At 38.0% G+C, this 16256-nt stretch overlaps 1 protein-coding gene across 1 annotated transcript in view; it reads left to right on the plus strand.

Annotated features, from left to right (window-relative positions):
* Positions 1-13388, plus strand: part of KCNB2 (potassium voltage-gated channel subfamily B member 2) — a 387610-nt gene extending 374222 nt beyond the window's left edge. The window contains exon 3 of the mRNA XM_063923916.1: positions 1186-13388. Coding sequence (XP_063779986.1) covers positions 1186-3309 — 2124 coding nt within the window. The 3' untranslated portion in view covers positions 3310-13388. The remainder of the gene's footprint in view (positions 1-1185) is intronic.
* The last annotated feature ends 2868 nt before the right edge of the window (positions 13389-16256 follow it).

The raw sequence follows: 16256 nt of genomic DNA on the forward strand, positions 1-16256 counted from the left end.
TTGCAGTATCTCCACTGGCGTATCTACAATGGGTGCAGTGTGTGCGGTGCACACGGGCCCCTGGGTCCAGTGGGGGCCCACACCGCACCCATTTCTTCTATATACTTATCTTTTTGGTGTCCGGGTGTGGGTCCCCTCCTCTCTCGAGTCCCGTAGCCGGCAGCCGCAGCAGCGCTGTTAGTGCTCTGTCTGAGCACTAGAGACTCTGGTACAGTGCCAGAGTCTACAGCGCATATGCAGGTCTCCCAAAAAAATGGCCGCCGTGCCATTTTTTCGGAGTCTCTAGCGCTCAGGCAGAGTGCTATCAGCGCTGCTGCTGGCTACGGGATGGGAGAGGAGGGGGCCCACACCAGGAGACTGCACACGGGTCCCCTCCTCTCTAGATATGCCCAAGTATCTCTCATTATATAGTCAAGAGATAACAAAGATCTCATTAAAGCATGCCAGAGTGATCAGGCTTAGCTAAAGCCACACACTACCAAAGTTCAACCATTTTCAGTACCAACCTTTCCCCTGCACCAAACCAAGTAAGCTTCCACACTCAGAAACATTCTTAGTGAGGAAGCCTTCTGACCCTGTTACGTAGTCTATACCACCAACTCTGCAAGATTCTTTAATGTAATAATAATAATAATAATAATAATAATAATCATGGTTTTCTCAGTTAAGCCATTAAAAACAAGTCTTCCAAACCCTGGTGGAAGAAGATACATAGTCTTAGTGGAAATTTCTTAGGGCAAGCTATTGACATTCTTATCAAATCAGCATACATGCCTTTCATGGCCAATATGGCATGATTAGAATAGAGAGTTGAACCTGAGCATGCCTGGACATAGAGTGAGCAGAGGAAATAGATACACAAGTGGAATTTTAAGGAATGACTTCTGTATCCATCTATATTTACCTTTATCCTTGTTCTTGGGTCAAGTCAGGGGAAATTTGAAATTAGAAAGTTTTATGTAATCCTACTATTATTGTCCATTTCATTTTGGTGTCAAACAATTGATTTTTGCATTGAAGAATAAGCAGTGAAGCAGCTGTGTTTATGCTAGCACATACACATGTTTGAAAGCATTTCAGAATATTAGAAATGCACGCCTCTACATACAATCACTTTTAGTTTATTATATAATTCAGATAAACATACTCATATTAAATATGACTTTTTTTTATCTTGTCTTTCAGATTTTGGCGATTATATCAATCCTATTTATTGTGCTTTCGACCATTGCATTATCACTGAACACACTACCTGATTTGCAAGTGCCAGATGAGTTTGGACATCCAACTGACAACCCACAGCTGGCACATGTTGAAGCTGTATGCATTGCTTGGTTCACAATGGAGTATCTCCTACGCTTGCTGTCTTCACCAAACAAGTGGAAGTTCTTTAAAGGGCCACTGAACATTATTGATTTATTGGCCATTTTGCCATACTATGTTACAATTTTCCTTACAGAATCCAACAAGAGTGTTCTGCAGTTTCAGAACGTTCGAAGGGTGGTTCAGATATTCAGAATTATGAGGATATTGCGCATCCTTAAACTTGCCAGACATTCAACAGGTCTGCAGTCACTAGGATTCACACTCAGGAGAAGTTATAATGAGTTGGGATTATTGATATTATTTTTAGCAATGGGGATAATGATATTTTCTAGTTTGGTCTTTTTTGCAGAGAAAGACGAAGATGCCACAAAATTTACAAGTATACCTGCATCTTTTTGGTGGGCCACCATAACCATGACAACTGTTGGGTATGGAGATATTTATCCCAAGACGTTGCTTGGTAAAATAGTTGGGGGTCTTTGTTGCATTGCTGGAGTGCTAGTGATAGCGTTGCCTATTCCAATCATAGTTAACAATTTCTCAGAATTTTACAAAGAGCAGAAGAGGCAGGAGAAGGCAATAAAGAGGAGAGAAGCGCTTGAAAGAGCAAAAAGAAATGGGAGCATTGTGTCCATGAATCTGAAAGATGCATTTGCCCGCAGCATGGAGCTGATTGATATTGTCGTAGATAAGTCCGCTGATGGATCTAACAAAGTAGAGAAAGCTAATGATAACCATTTGTCTCCAAGCCGATGGAAATGGGCACGTAGGACAATGTCTGAAACAAGTTCAAATAAATCATTTGATAATAAATATCAGGAGGTCAGCCAAAATGACTCTCAGGAACTATTAAACACTTCTTCCAGCCCACAGCATCTCAGTGCCCAGAAGCTAGAAGAGTTGTACAATGAGATCACCAAAACGCATTCCCATCCCAGTGTTAACTCTGCATACCATGAGCAGTCTATCATCCCTCCTGCATATGAGGAGGAAATAGAAATGGAAGATGTTTCCTCAAAGAGAAACCAGCTATCAGTTGCTCCAAAAGATATAATAACGGACATGAGAAGTGTTTCCAGCATTGATAGCTTTGCTAGTTGTGCAACAGATTTTACAGAAGCAGAAAGGTCCCCTCTTACGCCATTCCAAGGATGTAACTTGGAAACTAGGTTTCCTTCAAATCCTGTGCCTGAGGAAGGCAGCCAAGAGGTCAAAGTGTCTCAGTACCTGCCACGTTCAAAATATACAGGTTTTGCTCCCAAAGATGTCACCTTTGAATATAAGTTATCTGAGGCACCTGCCAAAAGTGATAGTGGAACCCCAAAAATAATTTTGCAAGAGCAGGTCAGTAATGAACTGGACAATGGCCAGAGTTTACAGAAAATTAACAACCCACTTAAGGCTAGATCCCTGAAAGTTAATTTCAAACCATCAAATAGCAGCACTCTCCAAAATCCAACAAAACTGACAAGCACTTTACCACAAAGTACAATAGATCATCCATTGTACACTCATCTTCAGTTAAGTACAGTTTTTCTGCAAGACTATTCTTCATCGGAACAACCAACACAGCCACAAACTGAACAATCAGGTGGCTTTTCAAGACCTTCAACGTCACCTTCTCGAAACCCCATCCTTGTTTCACTCTCTTCAAAGAAGAGAAGCAGCTTTACAGAAATCAACACAGAAGACGATGACTTCATGCAGGTATGTGGTGCACATCATGAAACTCAGGAGGACATAAAAAACAATTGCACCGAGGAACAGGATGAAGGCAACAACGTGACTGCAGAAACTGATATTCTCTCTCTTCAAAAAAATATCAATGTAAACTGTACTCAGGACATTTACCTGGCAGGAGAGGACAGGAACCCGGACAATAATCAGGAGGAAAGCAAAGTAGAAAACCATTTATTTATCCCAGAAATCCACCCTGACACTGGCGAAATAGGCTACTGTCAGACACGTGAGACCAGCATGTGACTAGCTCAAAGAGCAATAAAGACTTTTTTTTTCTTAAAAGCACTAGAGGTTGATAACGTCTGTGAACTTAAAGGGAAAAACCTCAAAAACTATTAATTTTGCATGGCATGAAGAATTGCTTAGTTAAATAGTTCAGGAACTACCTTTTATAACAATCCATATAATGACTCAATGGCAGCGTGTAATAATGAAAGCCCTTAAGAGCCAGTGTACTGCAAAGCCTGACATTCTTGATCCTTTAATCCATGATTGTAGATGTATTCTGGAACGTTTATAAAAGCGGTGTACAGTTTGCACAAGAAAGGATTAAGTGTCAATGCATGCATTAAAAAAACGGAAATGAGGTACTGTGAGCTTTAAGAAAGCCAATATGTGTACATACTGTATGTTAGCTAGAAGACTGAATATAAACAAAGTATATAATGAGAATCCACTAATTAGGACACAGGTACAGTACTTCCTTCACAGCGTGGAAGACTTGTATAGACCTATCATGTTGCAGAAGTGCAACTTTGCTGTTAGCTGGTCCAGTGATGTAAAGGTTTGCATTATAACACACTACTACAAAGTGCACCAACACTGGAATCGTTATGCAACTCAAGTAAATGCTTTCTTTTCAGAGATCTTTGTTGGTTTAAATTAAGAAAATATTTTTTATTTTATTTTTTGTGCTATAAACCACTACAGATTTTGCTGTGCATAAAAGATTGTTTTTGCATTTCTTACTAAAAAATAAATAAAAAAAAATAAAGCAAAAATAAAAAAAAAACAGGCAAGATTTAACAAACAGAAATTTGAGTGTGAAGACTGATATTTAATGTGTTAACTTGCCAAAAATGTTGTCAATAATAATTTCCCACTGTTGAGTACAAAAGTACGGTTATTGATTGCCACGTAAATAGTGCCAATTGCCATGAAATAACTCAGTTTCTCAATATACATGTTGAATGCCATGTTGTTTAGTACTTTCCAGTCTATATTATTTCTCTCTTAAGGGGCTGTTGATTAATCAGGGACAGAGCAGTTTCAACACTTCCTTATAAATCAATTATAAACACAAATCAATTACCTATGTTACATTCTAATCTGTATATACCACTAATTAAATCAGTCCTACAAACCAGATCAAGTGATGTGCTCATTATAATGTTGTGCCCCCTGCAGAGGTAATAAATGTGAACATTCTAGTGCAGTAACTGTTGGCACAAGACTTTGAAATGTTACTAGTATGGCAGAGTGAGCATGGGTTTGATGCAGTCACAGGCAGTCCCACCTTTATATTATGTCAATCAGGTTTTTCTAGGTGGAAAGTCCTGACTTTACCAAGTGCACTGCAGCACAAAAGGCAGGCGTTCCAGGAATAGGACCCTTCATCATTCAATTTTTGTAGTGGTAAACTTACTACTACTGTATAGTTAGAGAAAGCTTGGAATACCATATCAAACCTATACTAGCACACACACATGCATATATATATATATAGCCAACTTCACAGTGTCACTGCAGATGCCCATAACGGAAACAAGAAATCACATTTCTGGATTCTGAAACTTACTTTAGCTATATGGGACACTTACAAGCTTTTTCACATTCTTGGTGCAGGATCGCTAGATAAGCAGAGGTATTCTGCATGAGCTTGGCTATCCAGTAATACTAGAGTACAGGCTACTTGATGTACTGTAAACCATAGAAACCAACTATTAATCTATTGGCAATTTAGCACTGTCAGACAAATGAAAGCTAATTTCAAAGTGGTTGCTCTGGGTACAATACACAATTTATTTGCACAGTTTGGGGGAAATCCACTAGGTTGGATCTTGGTTGGACGCATCCGCAGTTGCATTTGACCGTGGCAGCCTACGTACAGTATTTCCTTAAGATAAAGTGAGAACCCGCCCATGTATACTAAAAATCTGTGTACCTGCATGTGGAAGGCCATGTCGCCCTCTGCAGTCACAACTGTCATCATTAGTGTCTGGCATTGCACCAGCCCATATCCGTCTGGAACAGGTGTCCAATTTCTGCCGGCAGGCGACGAACGAGTTAGAAGCCAGCATACTCCTCCAAGGCACTCCCATGAAACAGAACACATGGTCACCAACCAGAAATGCCCATTTAAGGATAGTGTGCACCATCTACGTACGGATCAATCCACATGAATAGTGAATTCTGTCCATGAACATATGTATATCTGAGCATGCCCAGATACAGTATGCAGATATCCCCGAGATGCGTCCGCATTTTCACACACAATCAGGCCCTCTGTCTGCGTGAAAGCTCTAATTAAAATCCCAGAAAAAAGTAGTAATGCCTACAAGCCAGTTTTCAGCATTAAAAATGACAATTAATTTGGAGCTATAGCTCTGTTTGAAGAGGCATACGAAATTGTGTTTGGTTTCAAAATCTATTTAACTATGTCCTATTTTGTTTTCTTAAGAGAGATACGGGTATGTAATAGTGTTTAACTGGCATATACAGTAGGCAGCAAATCTGCCTAAAAGCTAATGCAGCACAGGGTGAGGTAAGGTGGACATTTATTATTCAGCACACAGAGTATGTGCTCCCTGTTACTGAGCTTGAGGTCTTTTCAGTAATTTATTTATGTTAGTGGGCAGGCATTTGGGACCTCACAATTTAAGAATAACCACCGATTTGAATGCACTGACAAACCGATGCTTATTATTGGAACAGCAGGATATTTATAGTAGACCATTAGAACTGTGGAGGTGCAGTGTAAAATGTTGCAAGATGGCGATACGTTCTTTTATTTGCAGAGTAAATCGGTAGTAATGACAACAGCCTATTGTTGTGGAAAACTGCAAAAAGGAGATCTCATTTTGCAGAGCATGATTAAAATTAGATAAAGGGGCAGAAGGGCCCATTTTTAAGGATGATTGCTTACTTGTAGAGGAGCAAACAACACTTGTATTCTACACCAGCTCTGCACATCATGAACGTCCCCTCATGATTAATCTAATACACAACTGAGGCTAAATTTAGAAGTATAATAAGTGGAAATAAAAAAAATAATAATGAAAGGTATGGTTCCTTAGTGGCAGCGAGCTTATGTTTGCCATTTTGCAGTGTGCCTCGTCTGATTTTCCCACTTCCCTGCAAACCTAGACACTAGTTTGAAGCTGTATTTCATAATGTGTCAGCATCTGAGTACAGTACATCTGTGCAAAACCAGCTGAGTCATAACTGATACACACCCCATTTATCCTGCAGCACTTTTGCCAAACAATTTACAAATGTGTGGCCTACTCGCCTACTCTCCCGGAACGGACAGGAAGCTCCTGAATATCTGGTGGTATTCCCCCGGCCCCCCCAGAAAGGTGGGCAAGTATCCCAAAATTTGCCTGCCCTCACCAGTTACCCTGACAATGATGCGATTAATCAAAGCTCCCCCCCCCCCCCCCCCGCCTGCCGTGCAATGTCGGTAATCTCAGCATTGTATAGCAGGTGTGTAGCCATGGTGGCAAGATCAAGGAAACCATGCCCCCCCCCCCCCCATTTGTCTTGCCTCGCCCATTATGACTCGCACGCTCTCTTGTACTGATCCATGCTATGCTGACCTGGCTGTCCTCTCCTGAACTGGGCAGCCAGAATGTCGGCAACTCTGATGTGTGGAGTAGCAGCAAGTTGCTGAGAGTTTGAGAGTAGTAGTGACGTCAGATGGGAATAATTAGCACTAGTGCTTTCTAGATGTGATCGGGGTCAACCAGCATGTAATAGATTTAGATGGTATTCTTAGTCCTTGTGAACACAGGAGGAAATTTCAACTCTCAACACTGAAACTTTTGTAACTGAATTTTTTCTTAAAAAGCACAGCTTAATATAGCCTAATGTATGGCTTAAATTCATCATGAGATCAAGGTGCATCAGAATTGGTCTTTCTACAGTGAAAATGGCTATGCGTGCATTCACAGGGAACGGAAGCCCACTAAAATGGACCATCTCCACCTCTCTCTTTCTCATTTCAGTAATCTCGCCCTGCAGTCTGAAATGTTTGAATTGCTCTGCAAAGTGGGCGCACTGGTGCACCTATTTTGTACTTTATTAAGAATTACTTTATTCTGCCTAATTCTTTCTAATCCCCTGTGCTGACAACCATGTTACTCCACAAACCTTCCCGCTCCTGTAGAATTCTGAGCGCCCTTGCAAAAATTAAGGAATGCACTGGTGCCAAACCTTTTTTTTTTGTGAAAACGCATAGGATCCGTGATAAGTTCAAGGACCTATCTGTTTTTGAGGATGTGATTGCAAATACAGGGCACTTTTTGGGGATTTTTTACGGAACCTGAGTGGGCCCCGAAAAAAAAATCCCTGATAACTGCCGGCATCAGGCTGGCTTTGGGGCTAATTTGATAGCCCCGGGGTATCAATCAGCCCCTGGAAATTTACCATTGGCATAAGTAGAAAGTAACCCTTTGAATGTAATTTTTAAAAATGAAAAAGATGTCTGAGATGCACTTTATGCCCTATATCAATACATTTTTAGGGAATAAATTTGCTGTGTTAACAGCTTAACTCCTATGTACTAAAAATGGATATAATAAAATAATTATGATATAATAACAGACAATACATTACATGTCGGGGTAATTTGAATTTCTAGCTGCCCCCCTGCTATTTGTGTCAGTGCTAGTGGGATAATTAAAGGGTATCGGGACAGGTCAATACTCAATGGCATTGGTGGCATCAACTAGTACTGACACGACTGAACGCACGTTGCCTTTAACATGCATTTACTATTAGCATTTTCACTAGTATTCTGAGTATCCTGTAGGCGTACCCAATAGTAAGTACATTGGTTAAAAAATGCATTCCAAACACCAGGAAACAAAGAAATGCTGCCACAACAGGAAATGTTAGTAAAAGCAGTAGTAACTAAGTACTGTAAGACTAGCAACAATGGTTTCTAGAACCAGACCTCAATGCACTATTAAAATGTATAGAATAAACACCAGTGGGTATGGGGCACAAAGCACTTCTTCTAAACATGGCAAGAGCACAAATTATACAAATGTGTGCATAAATACTGTATACATGTCTTCCATGCCCAGGTATACACAAATGCGCATCCTCACTAAGTTATGCTAGTCCTCAAAGATACATAGATCAACATTCTGCAAAATGGTGGTCAATGATAAAAATTCTCACGTTGGTCACAGTGACGATTTTACTTACAGTCACTTCACTTCAGTAAGTATGAGTAAGGCGCCATTGGGCTGTCTTCATTTTATGTATGTACATTTGTCCATTTTATGGCTAATTGTAATTATAGTGTACATAGATCATTCATTTACAGGTCTTTAGATGGTGTTAAAGGCATGAAATTAATGGTACACAAACAACGCTAATTCAGAGGACATTCAACATGTGTTTGCAAAAAGGCATCCTCTAAATTAAGAATGTCTCACAAAATAGAAGTCTGCATCCACTGATATTTATCATGCTACATAAGCAAAATCTCCTTTCTGCACTGTGAATCTGGTGCATTGCTACGGATTCTTATTCTCTATGCATAATATTTTTTCTTGTTCAAAATTGACTGATTCCGCCCAGGTCTGGTGAGCCTCTCCCATTAAACATTTCAAACTTTTTTGCTTTAAAAACCTATATAAAACCCTATATTTGTTCTGCAGTTTTTAAAAGAATACAAATTACTTTTAATTACTTTTTGATAAATATAAGTATGAGTTCAATCCCTTCTCTTGTATTACATATCTGTATAAAATGAAGATTGCAACATACTCCAGTGACAATACTGTTTCTCTTTCCTGCACGCTCCATCCATAGTACTAAAAAGAAATGTAGGTCTTCACTATATTTTTCATGACTTCAGTTTGTCGTTGATTCTGGCCAAAGGATTTAACAGCATAATTATATTAAATGCAAAACTCTACTGGTTTTGCACTTAATATTATTGCCCTTTAAAACGCTGCATCCAGAACCTTCAAATGCATACTATTAGCCATATTTTTTTTTTAAACGTTTAAAATAAAAATGTCCTGGCTTTCTTGTTGACTAGGATACTAGAGCAATGCTAAATATAAAGCTGGCTGTGATAAATAAGGACAGGACATATGTGAAAATAGTAGAAAAACACAGATAGAAAAACAAAATCTACAGTAAACAATTTGTCAGTGATTCAAATTTCAATATAAAATTGCATGTTGTGATAGGTTTATTAATTTTTTTTACAATAAACAAGTTAAATGAGATCAAAGTGTTAGACTAAAGTAAACAAAAAGGAAAGTACAATCTAAAATAAACAATAAACAAAATTTTACTTTTTCACTTACGGAGATTTTATACCAAGGACAAGTATAAAGACTGGATTTTATATTATTGATTTGCAAGGCTACAATCTACTCTTGCTTTTCTATTTAACAGATAACATCTTTCAGTGTAAAAAAAATAAATACATAGATTGTTTATCTCAGTTTTTATTCAAATTCTCTCCTTACTGAATAGCTAAAGATCGTTCATTCTAAACTCTTTTGCAAAATTTTAATAACACTGGAGACTTTCAGCTGTTGTTAAACTACCAACACCCACTAGCCTAATAAACCTATATCTGACTACTAGATGAAAAATGAAACACTATAATGCAGACTACTTAATTTTAGGTATGCCCAAATGCTTTCTACAGTAGTTTATTATATTCTCATCTAACCAATTATTTTTCTGCAAAAATCAAGGACATTTATAGTGTTGCAATGTACTGAATAATATTGAAAAGCTGCATTTCAGGATGTTTTATAAAAAAAAAAAAACAACCTACATACAAGTTGAGCATAGTTCATAAAAACATTTACACTTGAATGGAATGTTAAACTGATAAGACCTATAACTCACTCATATCACTAGCATGCGCATGCTGCATCCAACATTAGGTGTAATAAATATTTAAATGTTGATTACATTGTAAATTGAATATCAAACAGGTTGTCAATGACTAACCCATACATCTATTTAAATATCCAGTATTTTATTGAAATTACCTACACAATTTTACATATATTATACACTCTCATAAATAATCCCTTTGGATAAATTAAACATAAATACAGGTCTCCTATATCCAAAATTTCAAAATACAGAATTTTTTGAGCATGACTGAAATATGGACAAATTTGCTTTTTGACGGTTCAATGTACACAAACTTTGTGTAAAGTACAAAATTATTAATATTATGGTATAAAATTATCTTCAGGCTATGGGGTAAATTCAGTTACAGTAGAAACTTCCGTCTTGTCGGAAAGATGGCAGTTTTCTACTTTTTTAGGTCAGAAGGGGTTTCGACCTATTCAATATACCCCAGAATTATCTGACAAGTCGGGAATTCCGACTTATTGGAAAGCACGTGGAACGGCAGAATAGCTGCCGATCCGCGTGCTTCTGTTGTAAACGGGGTCAAATCCGACAGGTTTTGGCCCTGTTTCCGACAATCTCAATCCGACTTTTAAAAAAGTCGGATTGACGAGATGAGACGGGGGAGCTATAGGGGCAGCAGGGCACAGGTACTTCTATAGCAGGGCGTCCCCCCGGCCAGGCTCTTTACTCCCGGCAGCCACTGACAGCGCTCCCCGGCCGCCACTGACAGCACACCCAGGTCGCCACCGACAGCAGCAGCAGGACGGGACACCGGGAATGGCTAAATCTGACAGTTGGATTTGGCTCAAATCCAACAGTTGGATTTGGCCTCTCATTGAATAGGGCTTGTCGGATCAATTCCGACAAATGCATGTCGGAATGGATCCGACTTTAATTGAATTTACCCCTATATGTAAAAGGTGTATATGAAACAAAATTAATTTTGTGTATGTACCCAATCTTTGTTTCATGCAGAAAATTATTAAGGTGTATATGAAATATAAATGCATTCTGTGTTTAGACTTGGTTTCCATCCTCAAGATATCTCATTATTAGCAGATATTATAGCAGATATTTCAAAATGTGGAAAAATCTGATATTCAAAATATTTCTGGTCCCAAGCATATTGGATATGGGAGACTCAACATGTGTGTATATCAAGCACATACATATATATATACAGGTTGAGTATCCCATATCCAAATATTCCGAAATACGGAATATTCCGAAATACGGACTTTTTTGAGTGAGAGTGAGATAGTGAAACCTTTGTTTTTTGAGGACTCAATGTACACAGACTTGGTTTAATACACAAAGTTATTAAAAATATTGTATTAAATGACCTTCAGGCTGTGTGTATAAGGTGTATATGAAACATAAATGAATTGTGTGAATGTAGACACACTTTGTTTAATGCACAAAGTTATAAAAAATATTGGCTAAAATGACCTCCAGGCTATGTGTATATGGTGTATATGTAACATAAATGCATTCTGTGCTTAGATTTAGGACCCATCATCATGATATCTCATTATGGTATGCAATTATTCCAAAATACGGAAAAATCCCATATCCAAAATACTTCTGGTCCTAAGCATTTTGGATAAGGGATACTCAACCTGTATATATATATATATATATATATATATATATATATTCTAATCTAAGCAGGGATCTAGGGATCTATCATCCTACAGGTGTGTGTGTGTGTGTGTGTGTGTGTGTGTGTGTGTGTGTGTGTGTGTGTGTGTGTGTGTGTGTGTGTATATATATATATACTTTTTTTTTTTAACGCCAATATGTTTATTTATTGGCAGTAATCAAAATAATGATTCTTATTTTGGGGCTGCAGTTTTCCAACACACCTGTTTATTGCTGATAGGAGTAGTGTAAAATGAAAATCATCCAAGAAAGAAATTGTAAAAATAGATCATTTCAATCCCAAATAAATTGATTGTTTAAATAGATCACTACTAAATTTCATCCCAAATAGAGTTTTTAAGCATATCTATCATATTAGGGGGAGCTCCATGTTGAGTTTTGATCAGAGCAATTTTATCATAATATGTTTTTGCCAGCATCTATCTTTAGTCTTGCCCTGTTAGAAATCCATCAATATAAACCAGAAGATTATTATTCTTAATAAGAGCAAAGAAGAATTACAATTCTTACTTATGACTCATCATACTTGTATCTTGCATTTCTTAATATTATAAATGACTTATTATAAATCTATACAGCATAGTAAGTCAATTTTGCACATTATGTACAACTTAAAGGTAATTAATAAACTTTATAAAAAAAAGTATGTTGCTCTGGAACCAATAAAATGCTACTTTTGCCCTTTTTTCAATAAATATTATTTTGAAATTAATTTCCAGAAACCATAGAATCTAAGTGACCTTTAGTTACTCAGTGATAAAGTGATAAGTGCAGAATATATATATATATATATATATATAGAGAGAGAGAGAGAGAGAAGCGGGGGCTTTTGGGGTGGTACTCAGGGGTGTGAATTACTGGCACTATGTTTTTGGAGGATCTGATATCTATTTCTTAAAACTAGTTAAAGAAACAGGAAGATTTCTACAAAATCTATTCAGGAAAAATTTAAATAAGTCTTGTACACTTATAAAGCACATATAACTCTTATGAATTCTTTATTTTATGCGACTACTTGGACTTCTTTTTATCGATAAACACACACACACACACACACACACACACACACACACACACACACACACACACATTTTTTATCAGCAAAAATATTATAAACATTATAAGATCAAACAGTCACTTTTACTTTATTAATTTGTTTCACTGTTCCTGGAGATCATCTGTATTATTCTATAATTAATGGATTCTAGTGGAAGATAAAAAGAAAACATAAAGCAATGTCATCAAGCAGTATGCACACTGCGAAATGCACTGTAGTAGCTTGTTAAGTACTAAGCCACCAGGGTTCTTACTTTTACAAGTATTACAACCCAATATATCTATGGAGGTTATTATTAATGCATAGACTAGAATGCACCATGCACAAAGCCTAAGCATTCATGATGTTTGACAGAATCAGTAGCACTGAGTTTTTGTGCAATTTATCTTTTCCTGTATATTATTTATGTTGTCTAATAGTATGTTTATTTTTTTGCTCTGTAAATATATATATGTATATACATATAAATTTATATTTGTACAATATTTGTTTCAGTAACTATCCTGAATGCTGCAAAGAACAAAAAAAGCACAAAAACTACATTTCAACCTTACTCTGAACTACCAACAACTGTCTGACCTTCTCAACTTTAGATTTAATAAAGTTTAAATACAATTTGTAATGTATTTTTGCAAGACTAAAAAGATCTCTGTGAATGTCAAAGGATTCTAAGGGTTTGGCATCATTTCTAGAATGCCCAAAAAAGAGCCATCGTGAAGTATGTTCATTTACATAATTGCAGGACGAGCACATGTATCAGTAAAATATTGTTGTTTCTTTACAGGGTGCTTGGGTCAATGTTAGTAATTATTAATAACAATAACATTCTTGTTTGACTTGTATTACTGGTATCCAGCATGTTTCATTAGAATTCAGCCATACTCTTCACCCATCCAGCTGAACAAACTGATAAACCACCTCCTTCACTTTTTCATATGCATCAATAATTTCTTCTCAAACATATTTAATGGCACTTTTATCAATGTTCTCATTATTGTTGCCTTTGACATACAGAAAGGAGAGGAAATGTGGCTTTGTAATAAGTAGAATGTTGATGACTTCCATACCAATCGTCCTATGAATTATGTATGCATGCAAGTAACTGTTGAACATTTATGTCAAATGTCTGTACAATGACTGCATTTCTTTTCTTCATTTCAGTCTGAATGCATATGCAGGATAGAAATAAATGTATAAATGACTCATTTCTGTTTCATTTCAGTTCTCTGTCATTTACATTAACATCACATTAATTCTGTCAAAGCCATAGGGGTCGGCAACGCATTACAGAAGGATCAGTTCCAAACAATATAACAATCGCAGCATGCTGTTAATTTCCTGATAGTTTGTACACGTGTCTACGTAAAAAAAAAAAAAGTGTATAGTATTGTACAAATGTGTATGGTTAATACTGAATTAAGACTAAAAGAAAAAGCAAAGTCAGTTCTGAAGCTGCCGAATTACCACTCACAATGTATATGGGGAAGTACGTATGGGATGCAGTAAAAAGGTCAAAATTAACAATGTCGCCATTCATCACGTCGACAGTTCAGATGACGACATTGGGGGTGATACAGACCTGATCGTAGATGTGCTAAAATTAGCACATCTACAATCAGCTTCCCTGACATGCGGGGGGACGCCCAGCACAGGGCTAGTCCACCCCGCAGGTCAGGTCCTACCCCGTCGCACAAGTACAAAAGCATCGCACAGCGGCAGTGCTTTTGTACTGTAGGAGTAGCTCCCAGTCAGCGCAGCTACTGTGCACTAGCAGGGAGCTACTCGTCGCTGCCCATATCACAGCCGTAACCCCCAACGGTCCGGGCACGGCTGCGCTGCCCAGACTGCACCCCCTAAACGGTGGCTAAATGCCGCCAGCCCGCCCCCTCCCGCCCTGCGACCGCCTCTGTCTATCAATCAGGCAGAGATGATCACAGGGCTAAGACTGCCGTCGGCTGTCTGGCATGCGCCAGCGCACTGCAGCACCGGTGCATGCGCAGTTCAGACCTGATTGCTGCTGTGCAAAAACACACAGCAGCGATCAGGTCTAAATTAGGCCCATTGTTACAATATCGCCAGGTAATATGTGTACTGTACACATTATCAGAATGTCAACATCAGGGTTAGGCATAGGGTGGGAGGGGTGGGTTTAGGCTGGGGTGGAGGGAGCATAGGGCTAGGCCAGTGGTTCGCACTAGAGGGAGGGTTAGGGATTCAGGGTATGGATAATGGAAATATACTTACCAAAACACTGGAGGAAGAAAAGCTTTGACCCCAAGGGGACAGTCAAGTGACCTCCGAGACCTGGAAGACACCTCTGGAGCTGCCAGGAGGTAAGTCACCACTGGACCACCAGGAAGAGGTAAGTCACCACTGGACCACAGGGAGGAAATATGTTGACATGTCGACATTCTAGCATGTTGATATTTCATTTCTGTCTACATAATTAATGTTAACATGGTCAGTGTCAACATTATGGCCATGTTGACATTTTATAGACAACCCGAACGCTAGTTCGTAAAACATCAAACTTTGCAAAAGTCAGCAATTAAAGACAATTCAATTGTCCTATTACTCTCATAAATTAGTCATTTGGGAAATAAATTTACATTTGTAGATAGTTAAGGGAATAATCATGAAGTTGTCGTACATAGGACACTTGAGGAATATTTTTTTTCAAAATACTTTTATTATCAAAGGAAAAACATACACATCTTACAATCATCAAACGCAATATAACTGTTCAGATACATAATATTACAATAAAATAAAATACAGTTCATAGAGTGACGATATGTAAACGACAATCATGGTAGTCATGTGTAAAAGGAGAACATTTCCACAAAGTAGGAGAACCATTCCACTTAAAATAGAGAACCATTTTCGACAATTTCCATGTTATTCCATGAAGTTTACCTCACTACCTTGCAAATATTATTAATAAGCGCTGGGGACATGGTAGTTATATATAGGAGCCATATATCAAAAAAGGCACTCACCCAATCCATTTGAAAAAAGATAGTACAAGCAAGATAGAAAAAGAGACATTGAGATATGGTCTGGTTTAGTCCTTTGAGATAAAATAGTTTTCTTAGATGCAGCGGATATGCGAGCCAATAACACTTTTGTGCCGTTAGAGGCTACCGTGCTAGATGAGGGGACATATATGTTCCACAATGCCCAGGGCAAACTAATTGCAAAGGTGAGTTTTACCTCCGAAGTAATGTATGCCCACGATCCACATTCCCATCCTAGGGCTGCAATGACACAAATGGGGGAATCGAGGGAAGTATTTTCCGGGAGGTTCTGTCCAATGTGGACCTTTTAATGAGTGAGGTGATCGATT

This window comes from Pseudophryne corroboree, chromosome 5 (genome assembly GCF_028390025.1).
Source record: "Pseudophryne corroboree isolate aPseCor3 chromosome 5, aPseCor3.hap2, whole genome shotgun sequence".
In the NCBI taxonomy this organism is placed as follows: domain Eukaryota; kingdom Metazoa; phylum Chordata; class Amphibia; order Anura; family Myobatrachidae; genus Pseudophryne; species Pseudophryne corroboree.